This window comes from Saimiri boliviensis, chromosome 1, assembly GCF_048565385.1.
Source record: "Saimiri boliviensis isolate mSaiBol1 chromosome 1, mSaiBol1.pri, whole genome shotgun sequence".
Taxonomy (NCBI): Eukaryota; Metazoa; Chordata; class Mammalia; order Primates; family Cebidae; genus Saimiri; species Saimiri boliviensis.
In genome coordinates this window covers 253,803,241-253,828,838 of record NC_133449.1, presented here as the reverse complement: position 1 = coordinate 253,828,838, position 25,598 = coordinate 253,803,241, and the positions used below count along the sequence as shown (strand labels likewise).

General features: G+C 34.4%; 1 protein-coding gene across 2 annotated transcripts in view; it reads left to right on the top strand.

The window, feature by feature from the left end:
- The window catches only part of NDUFS4 (NADH:ubiquinone oxidoreductase subunit S4), a 113,171-nt gene that overhangs the window by 22,063 nt on the left and 65,510 nt on the right, over positions 1 to 25,598 (top strand). For both annotated transcript variants that reach the window (XM_039469970.2, XM_003925864.3), the window contains exon 2: positions 18,482 to 18,560. In XM_039469970.2, coding sequence (XP_039325904.1) covers positions 18,482 to 18,560 — 79 coding nt within the window. The remainder of the gene's footprint in view (positions 1 to 18,481; positions 18,561 to 25,598) is intronic.

Sequence of the window (25,598 nt, the reverse complement as noted above, 5' to 3'; positions counted from 1 at the left end):
AGTTGCAGGGAGCCGAGATCAAGCCATTGCACTCTAGCCTGGACAGCAAGCCTGGATGTCAAGAGTGAAACTCCATCTCAAAACCAAATCAAAACACAAAAAAATAATCTCTGGTTATAGTCATTTATTACTAAATCTTTCCTTGATTTGTATCTGATTTCATAAAAATGATTACACTAGAACAGGCCATAGGTAGCTAACTTTATCTACTGTAGTTGTTCAGGAAAATGAATTGTTCAGTTATTTTTATCTGAACCTTTTCTTTCAGTTGAATCTCATCTAGCAACTTTAGATTCTCAAAAGTAATAATAATCATCATTGCTAATAATTTTGCTTCTAATAGGCAAGGAACTATACGAAGTGCTTAAAATTTACATCTCATTTAAGTTTCTCAGTAGCTCGACAAGGTGATACCTTGGCTTACTAAAGACGAGGTAGACAGTGTATTTTGATTATAGGAATGGTCACTTGTCAAGCCATGCTATGGTGTCCTCTATGAAGAGGTAGTTCACGGGCCCCGTGACAAGAATCTTAGTTCACTAAAGCTAAATAACAGTAGTAGTCTGATGGAGGTATTGGTCAGGTCAGGCAAGAGTATCTTCCACCAAATAGTAAATCCTAGGTCCAAATGGAGCTCTGAACAGTGTGTGTTACTCTAAAAGTCTGGGCTGCTGAGCCTGCTAAATCGTACAGCCTTGTCTAGTGGTGCCAAGCAGGTTTTCTAGCTAACCATATATTTCAAATGCCATTCATTTCATTAAGGAAAATAATTTCAATGTTGATTTATACCAGTCAGAAAAACCCTTTGATATAAATTTTGATAATGGTGTTTGAAGTTCATGTTCATAAATAACCACTTCTCGTGAGTGTGAGTAACTATCTCTAGGGTTTGATTAAAAATAACTTGTACTGTTAATACTGAAGATTATTTTTCTTACTTCAACAGCTGGACTAGCTAACATTCATTGAGCCTTGACCAAGTGCCAAGCACTTACTAAGGTTTTAATGTACATTATCTGATTTAATCCTCACCATAATCATATGTCACAAGTAAAAATATAGTCAACATTACTTTTCAATGTAATATTTTGAATAATGCAGTCATAGAGTTTTTTGTGTGTTTGTTTGTTTGTTTGTTTTTGAGACAGAATCTTACTGTATCACCGAGACAGCAGTTGAGTGGCACAATATTGGCTCACTGCCACTTCCACCACGTGGATTCAAATGATTCTTCTGCCTCAGCCTCCCAAGTAGCTGGGATTACGGGCATGTGCCGCCATGCCCAGCTAATTTTTGTATTTTCAGTAGAGATGGGGTTTCACCATGTTGGCCAGGCTGGTCTTGAACTTCCTACCTCAAGTGATTTGCCCACCTTGGCCTCCCAAAGTGCTGGCATTACAGGCATGAGCCATCACGCCTGGCTGACGTATGTATGTATAAAATAAATTCTAAAAGTCTCCATCTCTGTCCCATATACTCATTTATCACTGCTTACCCCACTTCCAAAAATATCATTATTAGTTTCTTATACTTGGAGTTTGTTTATGCATATTTAAGAAAATACATTATTTTCCCCAGTTTTTCACAGAGGAGGCATACTAATCATATTTTTTATTTTGCTTTCAATTTTTTAACATTTTACTAAAATTTTCACACATGCAGAAAAGTTAAGTGGAGTATGGTGAAATTTATAAATCTACCACCTAGATTTTTTAATTTTTTTTTTATTGCATTTTAGGTTTTGGGGTACATGTGAAGAACATGCAAGATTGTTGCATAGGTACACACATGGCAGTGTGGTTTGCTGCCTTCCGTCCCCTCACCTGTATCTGTCATTTCTCCCCATGCTATCTCTTCCCACCTCCCCACCCCCCCGTCCCTCCCCCATTTTCCCCCAATGGACCCCAGTGTGTAGTGCTCCCCTCCCTGTGTCCATGTGTTCTCATTGTTCAGCACCCGCCTATGAGTGAGAATATACGGTGTTTGATTTTCTGCTCTTGTGTCAGTTTGCTGAGAATGATGGTTTCCAGGTTCATCCATGTCCCTACAAAGGACGTGAACTCATCGTTTTTGATGGCTGCGTAATATTCCATGGTATATATGTACCACATTTTCCCTATCCAGTCTATCATTGTTGGGCATTTGGGTTGGTTCCAGGTCTTTGCTATTGTAAACAGTGCTGCAATGAACATTCGTGTGCACGTGTCCTTGTAGTAGAATGATTTATAATCCTTTGGATATATACCCAGTAATGGGATTGCTGGGTCAAATGGGATTTCTATTTTTAGGTCCTTGAGGAATCGCCACACTGTCTTCCACAATGGTTGAATTAATTTACATTCCCACCAACAGTGTAAAAGTGTTCCTGTTTCTCCACATCCTCTCCAGCATCTGTTGTTTCCAGATTTTTTAATGATCGCCATTCTAACTGGTGTGAGATGGTATCTCAGTGTGGTTTTGATTTGCATTTCTCTGATGACCAGTGATGATGAGCATTTTTTCATATGTTTGTTGGCCTCCTGTATGTCTTCTTTTGTAAAGTATCTGTTCATATCCTTTGCCCATTTTTGAATGGGCTTGTTTTTTTTTTTTCTTGTAGGTCTGCTTTAGTTCTTTGTAAATTCTGGATATCAGCCCCTTGTCAGATGGGTAGACTGCAAAAATTTTTCCCATTCTGTTGGTTGCCGATTCACTCTACTGACTGTTTCTTTTGCCGTGCAGAAGCTGTGGAGTTTGATTAGGTCCCATTTGTCTATTACCACCTAGATTTAACATGGTTAGTAGGTTAGTATTTTGTTGGTTTTTGCTTATTTTGCTGGTTTTTGCTTATTTTGCATATATATGTATATAAATAAGCAGAATGCATGTATATGAGAGTAGATAGATAGATAGATAGATAGATAGATAGATAGATGTAGATGAGCAAAAGACAAACACATATATTGACCTAAGCCATTTGAAAATCAGTTATAAATATCATGGTATTCCATCCCTATATACTTTTTTTTTTTTTTTAAATAGGAGACAGACTCTTGCTCTGTCTCCCAGGCTGGAGTATGTGGTGCCATCATGGCTCACTGCAGCCTCCACCTTCTGGGCTCATGTGATCCTCACCTCAGCCTCCCAAGTAGCTGGGACCATAGGCATGTGCCACCACGCCCAGCTAATTTTTGTACTTGTTGGTAGAGATGGGATCTCGCCATGTTGCCCAGTCTGGTTTTGAACTCTTGGGCTTAAGGAATCCACCTGCCTCAGTCTCCCAAAGAACTGGAATTACAGGTGTGACAACATGCCTGGGAATACTTTCATTTTTTAAGGTAAATTACCACTAAATCAATGAAGGATTTAAACTAAAAGAGTTGCATGATTGGATATAATTACTGGTTTAGGTTCATGGTACCTTTGAAGAAAAGAAGACTAGAGGCAGAGAGGCCAATTATTAATAAATGATTAATAAGTGTACAGGCATATCTTGGAGATTCTGCCGGTTTGGTTCCAGACCACAACTTTATTGTGCAAATCTCATGGTAAAGTGAGTCACACAATTTTTTTTGGTTTTCCTGTGCATATAAAAGTTATTTTTCCACCACACTGTAGATTATTAAGTGTGCAATAGCATTAAGTCTAAAAAACAATGTACATACCCTACTTTAAAAATCCTTTACTGCTCAAGCATGTTAGCGATCATCTGAGCCTTCAGAGGGGTTCTCTTTCCTCTCTTGTCATCTGATGAATTGGTCCTACTTGTTACTAGAGGGAAAGAAGTGAACATTTCTTTCTCCGTACACCAGCTACTTCATGCCGATTACTTAACTAGTTGTTTAATTCTACCAGTAATTCTTTGAGATATTATTATCCTTATTTTTGCAGATGAGGAAATTGAAGTGCAGAGTTGTGAAATAATTTGTTCAAGATTATATTGCTCTTAAGTGGCAGATCTGGAATTTTACATGAGTCTGGCTAACTCTGAAGTTACTACATGACTTTTCCAATTTGTTTCATGAAGTGAAAAAAATATGAATGCTGGTGATTTTTGTTTTTTTCTGCTTGTATTCGTTATTCTTAAAGATGTGATCATCGGCTTTTTAGAAAACAGTACGTCAGTCTTCTCACAAATACGTCACTCTTAGGCACTTTATTTTTGAAGTACGCAGCTTGTACCAACTAGCTTTCCCTTTGATGTAATGTTGCCAAACAATGAAATATCATGCCCTATAATTTCAGCATATTTTTTCAATTCAGTTTTTATTTTATTTTAAATGTATTTTTGATACAAATGTAATCCCAGTGGTTTTAGAGCTGATATAGGGAAGTTTTAGACCAAAAAAAATCCTAAACTGAAGCAAAAAGTGACAAGTTGAAATACTTCAAAATGATGAGAAAACGCGTAGCCATCTTTTAAAAGAAAATTAGGAGGCTGTCTATCCAAGATGACAGTAGCATTAGAGCAGTTGTGAAGCAAATCATCTAATGGCTTATTGACTCCTTTGGACCTTCAAAAGTGTAAGAAAATAAATTCTGCCCTTAAAGACCATCTTTTTAAAAGATGTCGCTTTTTAAAAGTGACATTTTGATTTATTTGAAAATAGTAAACAGTCAAGCTATAACACTCCCAACCTTAGTCAATATAAAACAGACATCATACAACTTAAATTCTCATGTGGTAGTCCTTAGAGAAGTACTTGAATAGAGAATTGCTTATCAAGCTGTATTAGTCAGGATACTAAACCCTTAATACCTGTAGCTTAAAATAACAGAGATTTATTTATTGTTCATGCTGTATATCCCTTATGGGACAGTCAGGAATGCTACTCCATGTATTCTCACTTGGGAACTCAGACAAACCACTGTTGGTTGCTGGGGTGTATGAAAAGAGGCAGTTATGCATTGACTTCTAAAGCTACTGGATAATGCCATTTCCCCTCATATTTCACTGATTTAAGTAAGTTACGTTCCTACACCTAACCAGAAGTGGCAATGGGAGTGTAGTCTCAAAATATGGTTAGTAGGAGAATGTGATGATTAATACTGAGTGTCAACTTGATTGGATTGAAGGATGCAAAGTATTGTTCCTTGGTGTGTCTGTGAGGGTGTTGCCAAAGGAGATTAACATTTGAGTCAGTGGGCTGCGAAAGGCAGACCCACCATTAATCTGGGTGGGCACCATCTAATCAGCTGCCAGTGCAGCTAGAATATAAAGCAGGCTGAAAAATGTGGAAACACTAGACTGGCCTAGCTTCCCAGCCATACATCTTTCTCCCGTGCTGTCTGCTTCCTGCCCTTGAACATCGGAATTTAAGTTCTTCAGTTTTGGGACTCGGTCTGGCTTTCCTTGCTCCTCAGCTTGCATATGGCTTATTGTGGGACCTTGTGATTGTGTGAGTTAATACTTAATGAACTGTATGTATATATCTTGTTAGTTCTGTCCCTCTAGAGAACCCTGACTAATACAGAGAAGAACTGGAATATGGATGCCCAGCTAGCATGACTAACAAATAAGCCTTTTGAGAAATATTCAGAATTATGCATGATTGATTGGTAGAATTATTTTTTTAAAATGCCAAGTAGCTTTGAAGTAATCCTGTTTTGATTGAATGAAGGATCTTGATACTGAAAGGTGAACTAGGCAATTTAGCGAAAAATGTCCAGTAGAGGAGTAAACTGGTTCATTGGACATCCTTTTTGTTGTGTTTTGTCTGTTAAATTTTCATGAGTATATTAAAGATTTGATCTTATGTGCTTGTTTATAACATAAATCTATTAATAAAGAAAGATTCACAATTATCGACTATTTTTATGTAAAACATAGGTTGAATAATGATGCTATGCAAAGTCTAAAAAATCAAGATGTTAGTAATTGGTAGGACATACAACAAAAAGTATCACATATTTTGTATTACATTGACAAGCACTAGTCATTTTTAAAAAGTATGTAATTTGGGAAGATTTGCTCCATGAGGCAGTACAAATGAATAATCATATTGAAGTTCAACAGCTTCAGTCTGGACTTCTAAAGAATTTTCCGAGGAGATGAGTGATTAATAAATACAGACGTGGTTTTTTACGTACATATATGAAGAGGCTATCTCTAGGCAGAGTTATAAATCTTTGTGTGTGTGTCTTTATTGGTGTTGTAAAGTAGGGTTTATCTGTTTCTTCACAAGCATGCTCTTTTTAAAATATTGTGGTGGATTATACATACTATGAAATTTACCTTTCTAAACATTTTTAAGCATATTTCATTGGCATTAAGTACATTCACATTGTTGTGCAACCATTACTGTTGTATATCTCCAGAACTTTTTCATCTTCTAAAACTAAAGTCTGTACCCATTAAACAGTAACTCTCTGTTCTCCTCTCCCATAAACCCCTGGCAACCACCATTTTACTTTCTGTTTCTATGAGTTTGACTACTTTAGATACCCCATTTAAACACAATTATATACTATTATTTTGTGATTGGCTTATTTTACTTATCACAATGTTTTCATGGTTCATCCATGGTACAGCATAAGTCATAATCTGCTTCCATTTTATGGCAAAGTAATATCCAGTTGTATGTATATATGTTTTGTTTACACATTCATCTGCCAATGGACAGTAGGGTTGCTTCTATCTTTTGGCTGCTGTTAATAATGCTGCTGTAAACATGAGTGTACAAATATCTGTTCTAGTACCCATTTTCGTTTGAATATAAATCCCAAAGTCAAGCCGCTGGTAATGGTTGCACAACAATGTTAACGTACTTAATGCCAATATGGTAATTTTATTTTAAATATTTTGAGGAATCACCCTGCTGTTTTCTGTAATGGCTATATCATTTTACATTTCCACCAGCAGTGAACAAGTGTTCCATTTTCTTCACATCCTTGCGAGTCCTTGCTACTTTTTATTTGTTTGATTTTTGGTTTTTTTAGAGATGATCATAGCTATCTTAATGGAGATGAAATAGTATCGCCTGGTTTTCTTTTTCATTTTCCTAGCATTATTTTGCATGCTTTATATGGATATATGATTTCAGCTATTTGGGTAAATACCTAGGAGCACAGTTGCTGATCATACGTTAAAACTATGTTTTAGCTTTGTAGGAAACTGCCAGACTGTTTTCCAAATTGACTGTACCAATTTGCATTCCCACCAACAATGAATGAGACTTCTGTTCTCTTCATCCTTTCTAGGATTTGTTGTGGTGTTTCTGATTTTAGCCATTCTAATAGGTGTGTAGTGCTATCTTTGTTTTAATTTGTAATTTCCTAATGACATATAATATTGAGCACCTTTTCATATGCTTATTTGTCATCTATGTATCTTCTTGGTAAGGTGTCTGTTTAGATCTTTTACCCACTTTTCGGTTAGGTTGTTTTCTTATTGTTGAGTTTTGTTGTTGTTGTTGTTTTGAGATGGGGTCTTGCTGTGTTGCCCAGACTGGAGTGCAGTGGCACAGTTTTGGCTCACTGCAATCTCTGCCTCTCCGGGCTTAAGTGATTCTTCTGCCACAGCCTCCTGAGTAACTGGAATTAAAGGCACGTGCCACCACGCCTGGCTAATTTTTTGTATTTTTAGTAGAGATGGGGTTTCATCATGTTGGCCAGGCTGGTCTTGATATTCTGACCTTAAGTGATCTGCCCGCCTCAGCCTCCCAAAGGGCTGGGATTATAGGCATGAGCTACTACTCCCAGCATTGTTGAGTTTTAAGAGTTCTTTGTTTATTGTAGATACAGGTTCTTTATCAGAAATATGTTTTGCATATTTTTTGATATTTTCTCCTAGCATGTGGCTTGTTTTTTCATTCTTTTAATATTAACAGTATCCTTCACAGAGCCAAAGCTGTTAATTTTAATGAGGTCCAACTTATTTTCTTTTCATGGATCATTGTTTTGGCATTGTATCTAAAAACTCAGTACCAAACCCAAGGTCACCTAGATTTCCTCTTACATTATCTTTGAGAAATGTGATCGTTTTGATTTCTACGTTTATAGGTCTATGAGCCATTTTCAGTTAATTTCTGTGAAAGGTGTATTGTCACTGTTTAGACTGATGTTTTGCATGTGGATGCCTGGTTGTTCCAGCATAATTTATTGAAGAAAGTGTCTTTATTGGGTTGCCTTTCTTTCTCAAAGATCAGTTAACTGTATTTGAATGGTCTATTTTTGTTCCATTCATTTATTTATGTTATAGCTTATACAGTCTTGATTACTATAGCTGTGCAGTATGTAGTAAGTCTTAAAGTCAGGTAATATCAGTCTTCTGACTTCATTCTTCAGTATTGCATTAGCTATTTCGAGTCTTTTGTTTTTCCATATGAATTTTAGAATCATACCTGGAATAAATCTCATTTGATCATGGTATGTAAATCTTTTTATGCATTGTTGAATTCAGTGCTAATATCTGTTAAGGATTTTAGCATCTATACTTACATACTTACAAGAGAATTAGTCTGTAGTTTTCCTTTCCTGTAATGCCTTTATCTAATTTTGATGTTTGGGTAATGCTGGTCCCATAGAATGAGTTACTACATGCTTCTATTTCCTAGAGGAGATTGTAGAGATTTAGTGTCATTTCTTCCTTAAATGTTTGGTAGAATTCACCGTGAAACCACCTGGACTTTGTGCTTTTTTGGGGAAGGTTATTAATTATTGATTCAGTATCTTTAATACATATAGGCCTGTCCAGATTATTGCTGTTTGTGAGAGTTTTAGTAATTCCCGTTTTTCAAATAATTAGCTCATTTCATTTAAGTTATCAAATTTCTGGGCTTAGAGTTGTTCATAATATTTATCTATTATCTTTTAATGTCCATGGGATCAGTAGTGATGACACCTGTTTCATTTTATATATTAGTGTTTTGTTTCTCTCTCTGTCTTTCTATACCTCTCACTCTCTCTGTTAGCCTGACTAGAGATTTATCAGTTTTAGTGTTCTTTTCAAAGAACAGCTTTTGGTTTTGTTTATTTTTTCTTTACCAATTTCCTATTTTCAATTTCATTGATGTTTACTATAATTTTTTTTTTTTTTTGGTCTTCTTCTTGCCTTAGGTTTATATTGCCTTTTTTTTTTTTTTCCCTAGTTTCCTATGTTGGAAGCTTAGATTACTGAACTAAATAATAATAATCTAAGCTTCCACCATAGGAACCCTTTCTTCTTTTCTAATATATGCATTCAGAGCTATATATTTTTCTCTAAGCACTGTTTTGGGTGCATCCCACAAATTTGGAACATTGTATTTTTATTTAGTTCAAAATATTTTAAAATTTTTCTTGAGACTTTTTTGACCCATGAGTTATTTAGAAGTGTGTTGTTTGATCTCCAAATAATTGGAGATTTTCCAATTTTCTGTTACTGATTTCTGTTTTAATTCCATTGCTGACTGAGAGCTTGCATTGTGTGATTTCTATTCTTTTAAATTAGTTAAGGTATGTTTTATGTCCAGGAATGTGGCCCATCTTGGCAAATGTTTCACTTCAGTTTGAGAAGAATGTGTCTTTTGCCGTTGTTAGATGAAGCAGTTGACAGATGCCAATTATATCCAGTTAATTGATTGTGCTGTTTAGTTCAACCATATTCTTACAGATACTCTGCCTAATGGCTCTGTCAGTTACTATTCAAAGAATTTAAAGTGTCCAACAGTATTAATGCATTTCTCCTTGTAGTTTCATCAGTGTTTGCCTAGCATATTTTGACATTATTTTGTTAGGTACATACACATTAATGATTGTTATGTCTTGTTGGAGAACTGACCCGTATATCACTAAGTATGCCTTTTTCATTCCTGATAATTTTTCTTGTTCTGAAGTCCCCTTTGTCTGACATTAATACATCTATTGAAGCAAGATTTGATTAGTGTTAATATGCTATGTCTTTTTCCATCCCTTTACTTTTAATCTGTCTTTATATTTAAAAATGGGTTTCTTTTCAAAGTAACATGTAGTTGTCTTATTTTTTAATCTACTCTGATACTCTATTTTAATTGGTATGTTTAGACTATTCACATTTAAAGTGATTATTAATATCATTAATAGTAATATCTATTGTGCTTATATCATCTGCATTTCCCCTCCCTTTTTGGAATGATTTTTCTTTTGCTTTGTAAGCATTTTTTTCTTCATTCTAGAGATTAGTCTTTTATCTACTATATGTGTTACTTGTTATCTCTGATTTTTCCTTTATATAAATTTAGTTTGTATGCCTTTTGTTGTTCACAGATTATTTTTCATTCATAATTTTTGGGTATTTTGCCTTAATTTGGAAGACTTTATCCACTCAAATGTTATTAAAAGAAACCTCTTTTATATATTGTCCCAGTATTTTTTTAACACACACATTATACACGTTTCATTTGTATATATGCCTGTGTGTGTGTGTAGATTTTTAAATCCATCTGGAATTCTCTATGATGTAATTCTTTTAGAAAGGGATTCAGACGTTGTTCTTCAATGAAAGGCTGGCCAGTTGTCTCAATATTATTTATTGAATAGTCCACCCTTTCGCCACTGATTTAAAATGGTACTTTTATGTAATATCCACAGATCTACATAGTCTGTTTTTGTACTCTGATCTGTACTGTTTGTTTGATGTGTATGTCTGTGCCTGTGCATATACTATGATATTTTAATTACAGTAGTCTGTTATCTGGTAAGGAAATCTTTATTATTGCTTTTCAAATTTCCTTGGTTATTTTTAATGAATTTTTTCTTCCTCATGAGAATTACCTGGTTTTATAAAAATTGTATTCGGATTTTTTTATTACTATTGTATTTAATTTATAAGTTAATAACTGACATCTCTGTGGTAAATTTGCTTCTCGTTATTAATAAGACATATCAAAGGACAGCAACAGAGTTTCTTCCAGTAAGGCATTCCAAACCAGTACACTTACTCTTTCGTAGCCAAGGTAGCTCAATGAGTTGAGCTTTTTAAATGTTGACATTTCATATATTCTTTGTGTCTTGTAATATAATTACTGTCATCACCATGACATCTTTATTTCTTATTCTCCTTATTTTCACCTCATGTCTTATTTTACCTCATGTATATTTATTTGGATAACCTGTTGCTATAAATGTAGATACACTTTTTTTCTCTTTTACATTTTTCACACACTCTCCAGTTTCTTTATTATCATCCTCCAGTATCTTGCCCCCATTCTCCTACTTATTACTCCTCAATTCCATTTCAGAGTCTGTTATGTGAGCATAATTACCCTTATCCCTCTTGCACAAATCTTTCTTTAATCTGCTGGATGACTCTCAGAGAATTAGTTTCAGTTTTTGGCTTGAGCTGTGTCCAGAGACACAACTGCTGTTAGTTACTACCACAGTTCTACCTGGTTCAGAAGAATGGGAAAAAGGATCCTTACTTTTTCCTCCTCTATGAGCAGGAGATGCTTACTTTTTACTGATTTGACCAGCTGAACATTTTGATAATATCCAATACTGTAGATGAAGATTAGAAATTATTGCAATAAATTTGGGAATAAAAATAATTTATGGTGTTCTAAAGAGATTTTAAATTATCTTCACTATTGTTTTCTCTAATTTAAACAAAGCATTTGTGAGGTTTTTTTCTTCTTTTTCTTTTATTCAGTCTGTCTTTCCAGAATGTTAAAATGGTCCCTTAGGCCGTGAGACACCATTATAGATGGTGTCTCACATCTGTAATCCCAGCACTTTGAGAGGCCGAGGTGAGAGGATCACTTGAGCCCAAGAATTTAAGACCAGCCTAGGCAACATGGTGAAACCGTATCTCTACAGAGAAAAAAAAAAAAACCCAACTAGCCAAGTGAAATGGTGTGTGCTTCTAGTTCTAGTTACTCAGGAGGCTGAGGTGGGAGGATTGCTTGAGCCGAGGAGGTCGTGGTTGCAGTGAACCGTAAGTATGACACTGCACTCCAGCCTGGGTGATAAAGCCCTACTCTGTGTCAAAAAGTAAATAAAATAATAAAATGGTCACTTGACCTTTTATCTTTAATTTTCCCATTAACACTTGGTTCTTTCTTTTTTCTGCCTAATGAATACAGTATGCTGAAGACAGTTTTAAATTTTTCTTATTGATTCAAGATATTGAAAAGCTTCAAGTTTATTAACTTAAAAGTTTTCAAAGGTTTAATATCAACACATTTCAGGTGTGAGGAAATTATCGTGGCATGGAGAATATGTATATATAATTTTATCATTTCAATTAGAACTTTCAGCAATATTTCCTATGGCTTAGCATGGAAATAAATACTAATTTATTTCATGGAAGTTTATGATTTAATGTGAATCTGGGTTAATTTAATTTGTAATAAATTGACAACAAACATAATTAGTTCTAATCAAAAGGCAAAGATTAATTAACTCCATAATGGTTTTTATAGGATTAGGACTTCTACTTTGTCTAAAAGTCCAACACATTATTTCCGGTCCTTTGAAATTACTGGTTCAATTTTAATGTTCATAAAACCATATTCAGTTCTTTATAGGGCTAGTTTTTAATCTATAGCTGGACACAAACCATTCTAATAGTTTCTTAAAACGACAATAGTCTTCTCTGTTTTGCTTGCAAGTGTACAATTTGGGCAGGTTTTGGCAGGGAGGTTTGTCTGCTCCATGTGATGTCTGCTAGGAGAGCTTAACTTCCATCGGAAGTTTCATATTGAATATACCTTACCCATATGCCTGGCAAAATGGTATTGGCTATCAATTCCTTTTCACATGGATCTCTCTGTGGGGCAGCTTAATCTTCTTTACAACTTGGTGGCTGGGTTCCAAAAGTGAAACATCCTAAGAAACAATATTTTAAGAGACAGGAAGTGAAAAATGCTAGTTTCTTAAGGTCTGATGCTAGAAACACACATAACTTCAGTTTGACTTTCTTATATTGATCAAGCAATCACAGAGCTCTGATTTTAGGAGAAAGGGATATAGACTTCAGCTGTTAGTGGGAGGGAAGAGTGTCAGAGAAATCTGGAGTCACAGTTTCAAACCACTACAAGGAATATGGGAATTTTACTAACTTTATTCTTAGTTGATAGGTTAATTTGTTTCAAAAGGGACATAGTGTTAGTAAGTTGGGTTAGTAGTGTTACTCAGATACTGTTTTTCAGTGCAGATTTTAAAAAATCTTTTCACTATTTAAGACTTTTTGAAAAGTGTATTTTGAAGTATTAAAATGTACAAGATCTATGTAGAGAAAATTAGAAAACTGATGAAGGATATCAAAGAAGATCCTAATGGATACATGGATAGGAATACACTGTAAGCATCACCTATGAATGAAAAATGAATCAAATTAGATTTCATTAAGATTAAAAGCTTCTGCTCTGTGAAAGACACCCTTAAGAGAATGAAAAGACAAGCCACAGACTAGGAGGATATATTTGCAAAACACATATGTAATAAAGAACTATATCTTCAGTATCAAATAATTTTTAAAATTCAACAGTAAGAAAACAAGCAGCCCAATTAAAAAGTGGGCAAAAGATCTAAGCAGACACCTCACCAAAGAAGATATACAGATGACAAATAAGCATATGAAAATGTGTTCAACATCATACGTCATTCAGGAATTACAAATTAAAACAACAATGAAATAGTACTACACACCTGTTAGAATGGCTGCGATCCAAAATACCACACCAAATGCTGGCAAGGATGAAGAGAACAAGTCTCATTTATTGTTGGTGACAATGCAGAATGGTACAGCACTTTGGAAGACAGTCTGGCAGTCTCCTGTGAAGCTAAAACATAGTCGTAACATAATCAGTGGTTGTGCTCCTGGGTATTTACCCAAACGAGTGGCAAACTTAATGTCCACACAGAAAGCTGCACATGAATGTTTTTAGCAAAATAACCCAAATGTTCATCAGTGGGTGAAGAAAGAAAGAAAATGTGATATATATATATATATATATATATATATATATATATATATATATCAAAACCATATATATATGTCAAAACCATATATATATATATATATATATATATATATATGGTTTTGAAAGATTTCTTTAAAGAAAAACAGATTATTGTGTGAGTTGGGTTATGATTGCATTGCATTTCCACGGGAGATTATTAAAACAAAGTAGAACTACCTTCAGTTCTGCTTACTAGAATCAAATAGACTGTCATCACTAGAAGAAACTTTAGAGCAATAAATTTCTCATTTTTTCAAAGAATAAAACCTAAAGACAGAGGAGTTGAGATTTGCTCATATACAGCAAAATATGTTTACGTAACGTCTTTTGTAAACATATGAACTATTATAAACAAAAATTTATCTCATATTCTTGTCAAGTTGTATGTAAAAGACAACACAATTAAAAAGAAAAATGTTAAGTAAAACAGTCTCACCAGATTGTTTTACTTAACCAGAGTTAGAAATAAGGTTTATTGATAAAAACCCTGAGTAGAAATAAGGTTCATTGATTTTCATTTCTAGAATATCTCTTTTTCTTTCAGGAAACGTATACAGAAAAGTAGAATAAATGGCTTGTACATTTACAGTTACCTTGACCAGTAATGGTAATTGATAATAATAATCACAACCCTCAGGGTTTATCCTTTGGGCTGAAAATTAAGAATGATACTCTGTACACCTGGAAATGTGAACTGGCCAATTAACAAAACAAATAGATGGACAAAAATAAAGGCAAACCCATGAGGCAAACAATGTTTTTAAGTTTCTCAAAAATGAGTATTAAATAGCAGAGTAAGTGGAATTGCCATTTATTTTCTAATGATTACATATTACTCATTGTTTCTACATGAACATTTCTTACTATTTGGTACATTGCCCAGTAAAATAGATTATTAATATTTTGGCTGTTTTAGCTTTTGGCTATTCTGAATAATGCTGCTATAAACATGGGTGTATAAATATTTATTCACATCTCTACTTTTAGTTCTTTTAGGTATGCACTCAGTAATGGAATTGTTGGATCATAGGATAATTCTGTTTAGTTTTTTGAGAAACTGCCATACTGTTTTCCATAGTGGTAGTACCATTTTACACTCCCATAAGGGTTCCAATTTCTATACATTTCTGTTAATACTTTTTTTCTGTTTTATATATATATATATATATATATATATATATATATATATATATATATATATATAAAACTATCCTAATGGGTGTAAAATGCTATCTTGTGTTTTGGTTGCATTTCTCTAATTAGTTCTGTTGAGCATTGTTTCATGTACTTATTAGCCATTAGTATATCTTTTTTGGATAAGTAAATGTTCAGGTCTTTTCCCCATTTTTAATTGGGTTGTTTTGTTACTGTTTGAGCTCATCTTTTAAAATTTAGAAATGACCCTCTACTTATTTGTAGAAGCACTTTTACCTTTTTTAGATGTTGATCCCTTACTGTTCTATTTTGTATTATTTTCTTCTCATCTGTCTTACACTTCACTTACAGTATGTTTGGTTTTGATGTTTTTGGTTTTATCTAATAGCTTCTGTCATTTTTTTCCTTTTTGCTTTGTAGGCCTTATATCTTTTTTTTTTTTTCTTAGCAAGGGTTTTGTACTCTAATATTTTCTTTACCATTCACTGATATGACATTCCTTATAGGATAATCAACAAACAGGTATTTACTATATAATTCATGTGTAGTCTAAAATTTACTGTATATTATATTTTATAGGTATAATTTATCTATTTATTTATTTTTGAGACAGAGTCCTGCTTTGTCACTCAGGCTGGAGTGCAGTGGTGCGATCTTGGCTCACTGCAACCTCCACCTCCCAGGTTCAAGAGATTTTCCTGCCTCAGCCTCTCAAGTAGCTGGGACTACAGGCACACACCACCATGCCTGACTAATTTTTGTATTTTTAGTAGAGATGGGGTTTTGCCCTCTTGGCCAGGCTGGTCTTGAACTCCTGACCTCAGGTGATCTGCCCACTTCAGCCTCCCAAAGTGCTGAGATTATAGGAGGGAGCCACTGTGCCCAGCCCAGTAGGTATAACTTATTAAATGCTGTGTTCATAATGGACTCTGGACCTTCGTTGCTGCCTTAACCGTCCAGAATTGGAGAAAACCTTTTCTCCATATCTGATATTTGAGTCCTTAAATAATAGTTCTTTGCTTAGAGGGTAGCTACTTATCACATGATATAACTTACACAAGCACATATTACTTTTTAATTTAGGCAAATTTTTCTTAAATAAATCATATAAATATATTGTTTTAAATAAAAATTAAAATCCCTATTTATGATCTTTTTGCACTCGAACCTATCTTAAAAAATTTTTTTACCAAAAATTTTTATTGTGATTTTTTAAATTTACGATAGGATTGTTTTATTTAACATTTTTGTCCTTTTTATTGTATTGTCTTTTATGTACAGCTTGATAACAACATGAGATAAATTTTTGTCAATGCATTTGTTTATAATATTTCACATTTAAAAAAGATGTTATGTCACTTTATTGTTGTAATTAGTTGGAAGTTAACCTAAAATTATTAAAATCTATCTATCCTTAAAGTAAATTATGTATGGTTCTATAAATTAAGAACTTTACGTTGGGTTACAACTAATATGTACTAAGATTTTCTTAAACAATGAAGACATAATTAAGTTAAATCCCTTGTGTAGTCAAAAATTGCACAAATGGTTATGGAGTTTTTATCTACCTAATAATTTACACTGTTTTCATCTAACAAGTCTATTCATTTGAGAAAATATAGTGTAGCTTTTCATGGTTGTAGTTACGCACAGTCAGCTATAGTCCACAAATATGCAGTGGAAAATTCGCAAAACAGACAATTCATGAATTTATATTTGTTCCATTCTGAGTAGTATGATGAAATCTCATGCCATCCAGCTGTGACTCATTCAGGATGTAAATCATCCCTTTGTCTAGTGTATCCAGGTTGTATAGGATACCTGTCTGTGTTAGTCAAAACTTAGTAGCCATCTTGGTGATGAGATTGACTGTCTCAGTATTGCAGTGCTTGTGTTCAAGTTGCCTTTATTTTACTTCATTATTCTATTTTATTATTATTGTTAATTTCTTACTGCCTAATGTATAAGTTAAACTTTGTCATAGGTATGTATGTATTATAGGGTTCAGTTCTATTTACAGTTTTAGGCATCCACTGGGCACCTTGAAAGGTATCCCACGAGGATGAGGGGGATCTACTTGCTGTATTTAGAAAATGTAATGACATTTTCTGATATTACAAGTTCTCATGAGTTCTCTTGTCATTACCCAATATTTTTCTTGTAATATGTGGATTTGTTTAAAAATATTTAAATTTTGTTTATTGCCATGTTATTGACCTTAATGATTTCCAAGATAAAACAGATACTAAGAGGTGCTTAATTATACTTCTTGACTATTATAACAACCAGGACATATATTTTAACTCTGTGTAAATCATCTGAAGTTATTTCCATGTTAGTGTATTTTGTGTAGGTGTATTTCTGAGTGGGACATTTACAGTGATAAAGAATTACATAATATCTTGAATTTGGGAAATAATTGACAGGTATTTTAATATACATAAAGCAGTAAAGCCTCCTGTGTTATGCTTTCTTTAAATTATAATTAATAAGAAGGTTTTCTATATGGCTGTGTACACATTATCAAAATTTGAACTTTTAGTACAAAAAGTTCGACTGTTTCTGTCAATTATTGGTTATGTTGCATTAAAATTATAATAGTGAATGTATTGTATTAAAAAAAAAAAAGAAAGGACCAAATGCCATATATTTGGGGTGGAAATTTGAGCCATAGTTGTATATACTTACTTTTGCAAGAAAAATCTGTATAAGATACCCTAATAGTTTGGAAAACTCTAAACGTCACAGTCAGGGATAGGTATGACATTCAGTAGTATAAACAACAATGTGTACATGAAACGTCCATTAACATTAAGTAATTTTTTTTGGAGAGTAGGAAAATGCTAATATAAACGAGCTAGATTCTGTGCCCATTTTACTTCTAACTTAATATTTTCATTTTAACCAATATTCTCCTATTTTTTAAATGGGCTACAGGACTAAACTAATAACATTAGTTAAAATAATTGTACAAATAATTCCTATGTAAACTACTTTTGGTGTGAAATTAGAGCGAAGAAAGTTTTTATTATGATTGAGATTTTTTTCTTTTCATTTCTGATGCCATCCGTTTAAGAATCAGCGTTCCAGAACAGTTGGTATAGCTTTGCATGTTTCTGCCTGGTCGTGACAAATCAGCCACTGTACACTCACAGACAGCAGTACAGTACTTGTCACTGGTGGCCTTTCTGTGACAGAGAGCCTGAAGACTGACATAAAGCACAGCCTGTTGTGAACTGTCAAGTGAGTCTGCCAAAAACTCAGCAGACAGAACTAATTGCAGAGAAAAAGGACTTTTGTGCCCTCTTCTCTTTCTTTCCTTTCCTTTTAATAAGACGGATATTGTTAAAGTAGCTTGTTTATGTAAGATTTGTCTGTCTCTCTTCTCATTGCCTGGGTCCTTTTTAATTTAAAGTCTTGTACCGCAGGTCGTTGAGCACTTCCGCATGGAGATTGGCACAGGACCAAACTCAAGACACGCAACTCATAACAGTTGATGAAAAATTGGTAAGTATTTTCTACTACACACTGCTATGATTCTGCCTTCAGGGTTATTTTTATATTACAGATATTCAGTACGGTGTTACCAGTTTTCAGGAAAGTGATTTGAATTTGAATCTAGAAATCTAGAAATTCAAATTCAAATTTAAGTATATTGCCTTAAAAATACCTAAATTTAAAGAAGAAATATTTGTCATAAAAAGATAATTTATATTAAGCATTATGTAGAAATACAAAATCATGTGCAAATATTAATTAAAATTATGAAAGGCTTTCATTTTTATGGTGTTTATAACTAGCAGGTAGACAGAACATTCATTATTTTTGTAATGAATGTTTTGCTTTTTGTTTTCTCAGTTACACTCCTATTAAGTTGTGAGGTAATTACTAGTACTATCTAAAACTAAGTATATTATATTTTCCTAGAAGCATGCAACATTTATTATCACTGTATATATATGTGTGTGTGTGTGTATGCATACAAACTCATACACATTTTATTTCTTCATGTGTATGAGAGATTACAACTAGCAAGACTAGCAACAAATGAGTAATAATATTCTGTTAATCAGTAGCAAACAGAATTTTGGCAGCCATCACTTATAGAATTTTTCAGAGTGTGGTCTGTTACTTTATATGAAACTTGATATTTACACTTCAATAGCATACATTTTGTAATGTTTCCAAAAATTCTGATAGAAATGTGTAATTGTATATATGTGCTTTTCATTTTATATCTGGTTTATTATTATCAGATATATAGGTATGTTTCTTAGCTGCCCCCTTTCTGTATTATTGTACAGTATTTTATCACTGAACTTTGAGCCTGTAAGCAAAATCTAAGTAATAGGTCACACTTAAATTTCTATTTGCACCATTAAAGATACAGACTAATAAATGTGTAAGTAAATAGAGACAGTTCGGAAAATTCACATCTTATGCTGATTGGTTTTATTTTAAAGTTAATCTCTTAGGCCTACCTACTGACATTGTCATCATCTTGATCTAGGTTACATCCTCTTTCACCTAGATTTTTACAGTAGTCTCTTAATTAATCTCCCCAGATTCTTTAATCTTAATCCAATTAATTTTCCATAGGATGGCCAAAATTGTCATTGAAATGCTGGTTTTGTCACCCTCTTTTCGTCCTTTGGGTGCTTCCCATTTCCCTTAAACATTAAAATCTTCACATGGCCTTTGACATCTTGCATGATTTAGCTCCTGCCTTCCTCTCTAGGTTTATCTTGTACCACTGTGTTTTTTATATTCTGTGGTCCAGCCACGCAAGCCTGGAACTTGCTATTCTTTTTCCTGCTTCAGGGCGTTTAGAGATCCTGTTCACTCTACCTGGATGCTTTTTACTAACCTTGAGGTCTTCATCCAGTTACCATCTACCTATTCTTCAAATGTTAATCAAACACCACTTGCTTAGTCAAGTATAAAAGAAATGAGGGGCCAGGCATGGTGGCTCACACCTGTAATCCCAGCACTGTGGGAGGCCAAGACGGGCAGATCACGAGGTCGGGAGTTCATGACTAGCCTGACCAACATGGTGATACCCCATCTCTACTAAAAATACAAAAAATAAGCCAGGCATCTGGGCATGGTGACGGGTGCCCATAATTCCAGCTACTCAGGAGGCTGAGGCAGGAGAATCGCTTGAACCTGGGAGGCAGAGGTTGCAGTGAGCAGAAATCATGCCGTTGCTTTCTAGCATGGGCAACAAGAATGCTCCATCTCAAAAAAAGAAAGAAAAAGAAACTAGGCAGTTATGTGTGTATGAGACGAGGATGATTATCACATCCCATGTCTTCATTAATGAGGACTATTATTTTAATTTTTCCTATGAGCATCTATTTTAGCTCTCAGGAGGTAACCTTCTTTTCTATTAAGTTTTCAAATTTGAGAGTTTACTATTAACTCTTATAAGTTCTCTTTTTTCTAGTATGAAGAATGAGTGAGTCAGCCAGTAACACATTGCTCTAAACAGAGTGCTGTGAAGCATACCAAAGAGGTAGACAGACTGGTTTGGTTTGGTATTTTTAATTATATGTCATAAAATCAGTTGCATACTGTTGAATTTTCTTGCCTTATATAGATTTTCCCCAGCTTTGTTATATCTTTCTTGAAGTAATAGTTGTCCCTCAGTACCTATAAGGAGGTTTGGTTCTAGGACTCTCTTCAGGTACCAAAATCCATGGTCTCATGTTGCTATAAAGAAATAACTGAGACTGGGTAATTTATAAAGAAAAGAGGATTAATTGGCTCATGGTCCTGCAGGCTGTACTAGCATGGCACTGACATTACTTGACTTCTGAGGAGGCCTCTGGGAGCTTTTAGGTGGAAGGTGAAGCAGGAGCAGGCACATCACATGGCAAAAGCAGATGCAAGGCACGGGGTGGTGCCATACACTTTTAAATAACCAGATCCCATAAGAACTCACCATCACTAAGAGACAGCACTAAGCTATGTACGAGAGATTTGCCTCCAGGACCTAATCACTCCCCATCAGGCCCCACTTTCAACATTGAGGATTATATTTCAACATGAGAGTTGAGTGGAGACAAATATGCAAACTATATCAAGTCTCTTATGTAAAATGGCATAGTATTTACATATAACCTATGCATATTCTCCTATATACTTTAAATCACCTCTAGATTACTTAACAATACCTAATACAATGAAAGTGTTATAGTGTATTGTTTAAGGAATAATGACAACAAAAAAGGAGGTATATGTTCAGTACAGATGCAACCATACTTCTTTTTCTTCACGTATTTTTGACTTGCGGTTGGTTGAATCCCTGATACAGAACGCACAGATACGGAGGCCTGACTGTAGATCAGGCCGAAATGTCACTATGATTTTCAAGCTGAAATCAATTGGTTATTATCTTTGGTACATGGCAGACATTTTCTTGAAAATAAACCTGTCACTTCAAGGAAGTGTTACCCATGAGAAACTTCAAGTGCAGTGTTAGTTTTTCAACCCTTGCACCCCTCTCTACCTCCCAGAACAGTCTTTAAATACTAGAAAGATGTCAAGGTCAATCACATCAATGGCAGATTTAAGTTCTATAAAAATTCTAACATTGGGTACTATGCTTAGTACTTGGTTGAAGGGATTTATCTACTGCAAATCTCAGCATCATGCAATATATCCAGGTAACAAACATGGACATGTTCGTCTTGAATCTAAAATTAAAAATTGAAACTTTATTTTAAAAAAAGACTATTCTAGTGGGATTGGTAATGACATTAACAGATATGATTTTTGATACTGTGTAATGGACTTTATTAACGTTTGGAATATCTGTATACCTCTGTGAACCAGTATTTTCTGTATGATTATTGCACAGTATAAAATCATACACTGTTAAAAGTTTCCTTTAAAGTACAAAATACCACAATGGGTTTTAAGGTAATCAAGCATGAAAATATTAAGGCTATCAAAATTTTGCTCCTTTTTCTAACTATATATCTGTATGATAACAAGTTTTCTTCATATATTGCAGTGAAAACAATCCACCACAACAGTTTGAATACAAGAACAGATGTTAGAATTCAGCTGTCCTCCATTAAGCTAGATATTAGATTTTCAAATGAGTGCCAAAATGCAAGTGAATGCTAAAATGCAAATGAATGCCACTCTTCTCACTGTTCGGTTTTTGAAAATAGAGTTTTTAAAATTAAAATCTTTATATTATTATATAACTGGCTTATTTTAAATTAAGTTTCTATTTTTGTCTTCATTTTAATTTATTATGTGATAGATATCTATAGATATACAAGCATACTTTGAAGATACTGCTGGTTTGGTTCCAGAACACCACAGTTAAGCAAATACCACAATAAAGTGAGTGATGGAATTTTGTTTTGGCTTCCCAGTGCATATAAAAGTTATGTTTCTACCACACTGAAGTCTGCTAAGTGTGCAATAGCATTATGTGTAAAAAATAATGTACATACCTTAATTTTAAAATACTTTATTGCTAATGATCAGCTAAGCCTTTAGGAAGTCGTAATCGTTTGACTGGTGGAAGGTCTTGCCTTCATGTTGATGGCTGCTGACTGATGGGGTGGTGGTTGCTAAAGGTTGGCGTGGCTGAGTAATTTCTTAAAATAAGACAACAATGAACTCTTGACACACTGATTGACTCTTCCTTTCATGAAAGATTTCTCTGTAGCATGTGACACTGTTTGATATCATTTTACTCACAGTAGAACTTCTTTCACAATTGGAGTCAAGCCTCTTAAACCCTGCTGCTGCTTTATCAACTAAATTTATGGAATAATCTAAATCCTTTGTTGTATCAGGAGTAGATTCTATCTCAAGAACTTCACAGTCTTTATCAGGAGTAGATTCTATCTCAAGAAATGACTTAGCTCATGCATGAGAAGCAAATTCTCCTTTGTTCCAGCTTAATCATGAGATTGTAACAATTTAGTCACTTCTTCAGGCTCTCCCCACCACATCTGCAGTGACTTCCTCCACTGAAGTGTTAGACCTTCAAAGTCATTCATGAGGGGTGGACTCAATTTCTTCCCCTTTTTTCCCCCCATATTGAATCAATATTTATTTCAGGATATGACATGTCAAAATAAAACGAGTCAGCCCTTGCCCTTAACAATTATGTCGTATTATAAAAGCACTTTACATCTCCATCCCATCTTTAAGTTACTGGTATGTGGCTAATGATTATCTATAAGCATTTCTGTATTCAGATCCATAATCCAAGCGTGCTCTGAATATTACAAGGTGACCGTAAGTGGGACTTGAAGGAGGATAAGGAAAGAGAGGGGACTAAGGTTCTCCCAGTTTAAGGTTTTGGATTCAACTTTCAAATGTAGCTTAATGTTGCTATCTTCATCACCTCCTATGAGTCCCAAATTTTCTTAGTGGCATCTTGAATGGTGAATCCTTTCTAGAAGGTTGTCAAGCTACTTTGTCCAGATCCATCAGAGGAATCACCCTCTATGGCAGCTATAGCCTTACGAAATGTATTTCCTAAATAATAAGACTCAAAAGTCAGAATTACTTTTTGGTCCACTGGCTGCAGAGTGGATGTTGTGTTAGCAGACATGAAAATGACATCCTTGTACAGCTCCATTTTGGGTGACCAGGTGCATGGTCAATGAGCAGTAATATTTTTAAAATAATCTTTTTTTCTGAATGGTAGGTATCAATAGTGGGCATAAAATATTTAGTAAACCATGCTGTAAACAACCGTGTTGCCATCTAGACTTTATTATTCATTTACAGAGGAGAGGCAGAAGAGATTTAGCATCATTCTTAAGGGCACTAGGGTTTTCAGAATGGTCAGTGAGCACTGGAACTGCATTAGCCTCTAAGAATCAGCCTGTCCTTTGAAGCTTTGAAGCCAGGTGTTGTCTTTTCTCCAGCTATGGAAATCTTAGCTGGCATCTTCTTCTGATACAAGGCTGTACATTGAAAATCTGTTGTTCAGTATAGCCACCTTCATCAGTTATCTTATCTAGATCTTCTAGATCACTTGCTGTGGCTTCTCCATCAACACTTGCTGTTTCATCTTGTACTTTTCTGTTATATAGACAGATTCTTTCCTTAAATCTCATGAGCCAACCTCTGCTTTCCTTCCCTCTCAGACTTCATAGAATTTTGAAGAGACTTAGGACCTGGCTCTAGATTAGACTTTGAATTAAGGGAATGTTGTGGCTGGTTTGATCTTCTATCCAGACCACTGAAACTTTCTCCCATTAGCAGCAGGCTCTGTTAAGCTGCCTTATCATTCATGTGTTCCCTGGAATAGCATTTGTAATTTTCCTCAAGAACTTTTTCCTTTGCATTCACAACTTGGTTGTTTGGTGCAAGAGGCCTAGATTTTGGTCTGTCTAGGTTTTTGACATGCCTTCCTCACCTAGCATAATCATTTCTAAATTTTTAACTTAAAGTTAAAAGAGAGACATGAGACTCTTCTTTTCACTTGAACTCTTACTAACTTGACTAATGTCAATGTTGTTGTCTCAATGAATAGAGAGGCCTAAGGAAAGGGTGATGTAGGAGGAAATGGCTAGTCAGTGGAGGACACAACCAACCTTTAATTATTTAGTTTGCTATCTAATATGGATTTAGTTTGTGGCACTCCAAAACAATTACGGTAGTAACATCAAAGATCACTGATCACAGAGCACCATAACAGATATAATGAAATACTGGGAGAATTATCAGAATGTGACACAAAGACTTGAAGTGAGTACACACCAGTAGACTTCTCAACACGGGGTTGCCAGAATCCTTACATCTGTAATTAAAAACAAAACAACAACAACAAAAAAAAACGAAGTACCATTAATCTATGAAGCACAATAAAGCAAAGTCATAAAATGAGGTAATGCCTATATCTTTTGTAAACAAAACCTTGGAGTCCCAGTAGTTTTTAACAATATAAAGGAATCTCAACATCAAAAAGTCTTAGAATCATTCTCCTAAGTCTTATTTTCTGGGTTAAACATCGCCAGGGCTTTGATTTATTTCATATGAGTTCCAGTTAATTAATCATTTTGATTGCCATCCAGTTTGACTGAATCTCTTTTAAAATGTTTTTGCCAGAATTTTTCATACTACAGATGTGGTGCAGGTTGTGGTGGGGATTATTGCCTTTATTTCTTTTAATCATAGCAGTTCTAGTAAGGCAATTTTAAATTTAGGTTGTCATACTTGTTATGTGGATTTCATGGAGAGCTAAAACCTCAGATTCTTTCTTATGTGTGCTGTTATCAAGTTGTGTTTCTTTTCATCTATCTTTAGTATATGATCATTGTTTTTAACATATTCCCAGAGTCACTCAAAGGACATTTTACCCAGTAAAGCTAATTTTTTTTTACTGTTACATTTTACAGGCAGAATTTTATATACAGTATATAATAAATTACAAGAATTTTCATAGTACTTTGTGGAGGTCAGTGCTAATACAAGTACAAAGAAAAAATGTTTTTTTCCTGGGTATCAATTATAGATCAACAACATGTATCCTGTCTTTCTTTTAGGCATAAAATGTAGAAA